The sequence below is a fragment of the Pinus tabuliformis genome, chromosome X (genome assembly GCF_031772625.1).
Source record: "Pinus tabuliformis cultivar Carrire ecotype Pingquan chromosome X, CPIR1, whole genome shotgun sequence".
Taxonomy (NCBI): domain Eukaryota; kingdom Viridiplantae; phylum Streptophyta; class Pinopsida; order Pinales; family Pinaceae; genus Pinus; species Pinus tabuliformis.
In genome coordinates this window covers 1,174,402,494-1,174,407,088 of record NC_142308.1, presented here as the reverse complement: position 1 = coordinate 1,174,407,088, position 4,595 = coordinate 1,174,402,494, and the positions used below count along the sequence as shown (strand labels likewise).

Sequence of the window (4,595 nt, the reverse complement as noted above, 5' to 3'; positions counted from 1 at the left end):
AACTCCTCGATTTTCCGTTTTTCTTTCTGCGAGATGCGGGTCTCATATGCTTCGCGAGCTCTTTTTAAATCTTTGTTGGCCGATGCATTACGACTTCCCTCTCTCGCCATGATTTCAACCACACTCGCCAAGCAGCACAACATTCTACAACCAAAGGAAGAGAGTTTCAGCCTCCAAATCGAAGAAACAGTGCCTCTACCTCTGCGTTGAGCTACTCTTAAATAGAAACAATTGGGGGATTTACTGGCTGTGTGCCGATCCCGACCCTGTTGCCCGCAGGTCTTGTCATCATTATTCCTGCGAGGTGGTGTATTATTTCGGTTATGGCTCAAATTATTTTCCTTACGGTCACCTTCCTTGCCATCCTCCAAAGCATGCCAAGTGTACCGGCTACTATAAGGGCGTCGGTAGCGTACATTCTTTTTGATCATTTATCGGATGCGAATGTTATCCTCCTGCTCGAGCAATGAATGCTCTTGAACTACCTGTCCTTTGCTCCTCTGCCAACCTTTAAATCTACCTGCTGTATGCATGATCCTACTCAAGTTGTAAACCTTGCCTAAAGCGCCGACCTTCGGCCTTACTTTTCATTCATCAAATCCTGCCTCAAGAGCAGGGTACACCTATCTCTTAATTCTGGGCATATGACGTCCTGCCAACAGCTATCCACCATGCTAGTGGGGTTCTCTATACCATAATTCGCCAGATGGTCCACGACAACGTTGGCTTTACGTCTCACAACCTGAAAGATCAGACCTTTCTGCCACCCTAAATGTTCAGCTATGTTTTCTGTAACTTTAGCCAGTCGCCAGTGCTGAGTGACCTTACTTGCTTTGGCTCCCGCATACATCTTTCTGGCTATTGTTATTGCGAGCTGAGAGTCCCCCCAACCACTGTTGCGCCTTCCTGTAAGTTTCTGAGAATTCTGAGACCCTGTTCCATAGCTGCGAACTCCATTTCATTGTTCGTTCCTTCTCCCAAGGCTCTACTGTAGATATGTTGAATTTCTCCTGCGCTATTCCTTATAATGCCCCCGATGTCGGCCATTCCTGGATTACCTCTCGAAGCTCCATCGAAATTTAACTTGAGGAAGCCTGCAGGTGGTCATTTCCAGATACTCAACGTGGTGCTCATCTCCTGTTGGCGATTTGATGTAGCCACATTCATTCCATTATCCAGGTTAAAGGCTTTTAAAATTTGTAAGTCCCGATTTGATACTTTGTTATCTTGGTCTACTTTGCTTTTGACAAGAACCAACTGTCTTACATTTTGGGTAATAATTTCTAGCGCATGAAATATATCTCTGGTTTCATTTAAAAATACTCTCCTGTTTCGTTATTTCCAAATCGTCCATGTGATGAACCCCGGCATTATTTTCCAAATGGTATTGATCCTCTAATTACTAGAAAAGTTGCCCCGCCACTTCTCAACGGTTTCTTGGATGGAATCTCTAGTTCTGTCCATTTGCTGCAAAGTGTTTTCCGCCCAATTCCACAGGTGGTTAGCCCACTCACAAGTGTTGAAGAGATGATTCATAGTTTCTTCTTCTTTGTTGCACATGGGGCACTTGGAAGGGCCGCAGAACCCTTTCTTGCGGAGATTCTCCCATGTGAGAGTTTTCCTGCGCATTAGGAGCCAGAGGAAGATTTTAATTTTCGGCCAGAACAGAGAATCCCATACCTGGTTGCTCCAATGAACCTCTTCGACAAGCTCTGAGTTTTCGATACACTCCCTGGCTTCTTTGAGCGTGAAGTAGCCCCCTCCTTGCTTTCCCCATCTTAGTTGATCTCTGTCATCAGCCTTCCTTATTCTTCTTTTGTTTAATAGATTCTGCAGGTTTCAGACGTCGATGTTAGCCTCAGTTGAGTTTTCTGTGTCATTGATCGTCCATTCTCTCCATTCCAGGTCCCTGCTATTAGAATTCCAATAGTGATTCACCATGGTTCTCCCCAGTCCTTGATAATTTCTCTGCAGGTTTGCAAACTCTGGCCTCTCTAATTTTGGGAGTTGTTGCCAGGCATCCTCCCAAAATAAGGCCGTTTCCCCATTACGAATTTCCCAAAAGCTATTCTCCTGTATAATACCTCGATTATTCCTTGCAAGGTTCCAGATCGGAGATCCTACCGGATTCTCTTGCATTCTGATTAAGTTCTGAGTGCTATGCAATGGAGCGTATTTTTCCTTCCAATGTCTAGCCCAAGGAAGATTGGGCTCCTTCAACCATTTCCACCAGATCTTAGCCCCACAGGATCTATTGATGGTGTGGGGATCTAGCAGGTTTAACCCTCCTAATTTTTTGGGTTTGCACAATTTATTCCATGCCACTAGTGGCCACTTTTTCTTCTCTGTGTTTCCTGTCCATAAAAAGGATCTTTGAATCACCCTCATCTTCTGCAAGACTCCCTTGGGAGCAGGGATTATGGAGAGCAAGTATTGAGGAATGGCTTGCAGAACTGCTTTAGTTAACACTAGCCGCCCTGCAAAATTGAGAGCTCTATGGGTCCAGTGATGACATCTCTTCTCCAAATTGGCTAGGATCTTCTCCCAATGCACTTTTTGCCAAGGTTTGTCTGTTAGGGGAGTGCCTAGGTACCTCGAGGGCAGACTTCCTCTACGAAAGCCTAGAATGCTAGACAGATTTTTTTGCACAGCTAAATGCGTATTGAAGAAAAAGATGGTAGATTTAGATAGATTAATTTCCATACCTGAGGCTTCACTGAAAAGATTGAGGATCCTCTTGTAGCCCAGGGCTTCTTTGACTGTAGGAGAACCATGCAGCATTGTATCATCAACAAATTGTTGGTGAGTGGTCGCTGGAATATGGGGCAGGGGCTGTAACCCTCTGATCTTTCCTTCCTCTTTAGCGCTGCGAATGAGTCTGCTCAAACCTTCCATCAGGATAACAAAAAGGAACGGAGATAAAGGGTCTCCTTGTCTGATTCCTCGTGAGGGGGAGAATTGGTTGGCAGGGGAGCCATTAACCAGAATAGAAAATTTGGTAGATTTAATCAAAGCTAGAATCCATTTAACCCATTGATTGGCAAACCCGAAAGCTTCTAAGATTGCTTCAAGGTAGTTCCAGTTGACCTTATCATAAGCCTTAGATAAGTCCAGTTGCATCATCATGCCTGCGATTTTCCTGGATTGAAGAGTATGAATCATTTCCTGAGCCAGTAAAATATTGTCCAGAATTTGTCTTCCTTCAACATACCGTGATTGTTCTTCTGAGACGAGGCTCGGACGAATAGGTTTCAATCTATTGGCAATAACTTTAGAGATGATCTTATAAATGACATTGCATAAAGCAATGGGCCTAAACTTAGCTGGGGTGTTGGCTTCTTCTTCTTTGGGAATCAGGGCTAGGAAAGTTGAATTTAGAGATTTGAGAATTGAGGCCGAACGTCAAGAGTCCTCCACCACTTCCCAGACCTCAGACTTGACAATTTCCCAGCAAACTTTATAAAAGTTGATGGTGAAGCCATCAGGCCCAGGCGCTTTGTCATTCGGCATACTCTTCACAGCTTCTTCCCCCTCTTCAAGAGAGATTGCCCTAGTTAATGCAAGATTTTGCTCATTGGTGATTGTTTTGGGAATGGATTTAATGAGTTCAGCGATTGCGTCTGTTCTGTCCACCTCAGGCTCCTGAGCTATGCTGTTAAAATGCGAAGTGAGTAGGGATGAGATTCCTTGATGATTCTGAAGAATGTCTCCTTGATCGTTTCTGAGACTGAGGATTTTATTGGCACCTCTGTAGTCTAGAGCTGATCTGTGAAAGAATTTGGTGTTTTGTTCCCCTTCCTTTAGCCACTGAATACGGGACTTTTGCTTCCATAGGGTTTCTTCTTGTTGGCAGCGAAGCTGCCATTGTTGCATCAAAATTTTTTCTTGGTCTGCAGAGTCTGAGTTGCTATCTCCAGTTATCCAACCTTTGTGAATCTGCTCTAGCTGCTCCTCTATTTTGGCTTTCTCTTTAAATATATTCCCAAAAACTGTTACATTCCATGCTTTGATTTTATTTCTAATGTATCTCAATTTACCTTGTAATTTGTACATTTTGGTGCCTCTTATGTCCATCGGTTCATGCCACCACTTCTCAATAAGATGAATAAAGTCCGGGTGATTAAGCTAAAACTTCTCAAATCGAAATGGCTTGTTTCTAGGAGTGCCCTGGATCGCAGCAATTAGAGAAATGGGCCAATGGTCTGACCCTCCAATAGGTAGAATGTCTGATTCTACTACCACTCCCTCCAACAGAATGCTTTCAGATATAAGAAATCTATCAAAGCGAGAGGCGATTTGTCTTTCACCTCCCCTTCTGTTATTCCAAGTGAAGGCCCCACTCTTGGGTTGAATAAGCTTCAGAATCTTTGTTGAGTCTCCTGATCCCTCCTTTCTTCTCTAAAAGTGAAGTGATCATATTGAAATCCCCTCCTATGATTGCCTTCGCACTGGGATATCTAAGCTTCAGATTCAAAAGAGTTCTAAGAAATATGTATTTCTATTCTAATTTCTGAGGTCCATAAACGTTGGTGCACAGAAAAGTCTTTGAGTTGCCTATCACTTGAACTTCTAGAGCTATAAAGGATCTGCTAGCT

At 43.6% G+C, this 4,595-nt stretch overlaps 1 protein-coding gene across 1 annotated transcript; it reads right to left on the bottom strand.

Moving 5' to 3' along the window:
- Positions 1-864: 864 nt before the first annotated feature.
- On the bottom strand, positions 865-4,074 carry LOC149144115 (uncharacterized). Its single transcript, XM_089452036.1, has 6 exons — positions 3,430-4,074; positions 2,706-3,282; positions 2,383-2,477; positions 1,939-2,214; positions 1,515-1,830; positions 865-1,094 (listed from the first exon to the last, which is right to left on the bottom strand). The coding sequence occupies exons 1-6, from the start codon at positions 4,072-4,074 to the stop codon at positions 865-867; spliced, it is 2,139 nt and encodes a 712-aa protein (XP_089308162.1).
- Positions 4,075-4,595: the final 521 nt, after the last annotated feature.

Coding starts and splice junctions, on each gene's coding strand:
- LOC149144115 (XM_089452036.1), bottom strand. CDS start 4,074: ATGGACATAAGAGGCACCAAAATGTACAAATTACAAGGTAAATTGAGA. Junction 2,215..2,382: donor GAGTCTTGCAGAAGATGAGG/GTGATTCAAAGA, acceptor AAATGGTTGAAG/GAGCCCAATCTTCCTTGGGC. Junction 1,831..1,938: donor AAGGACTGGGGAGAACCATG/GTGAATCACTAT, acceptor TGAAACCTGCAG/AATCTATTAAACAAAAGAAG.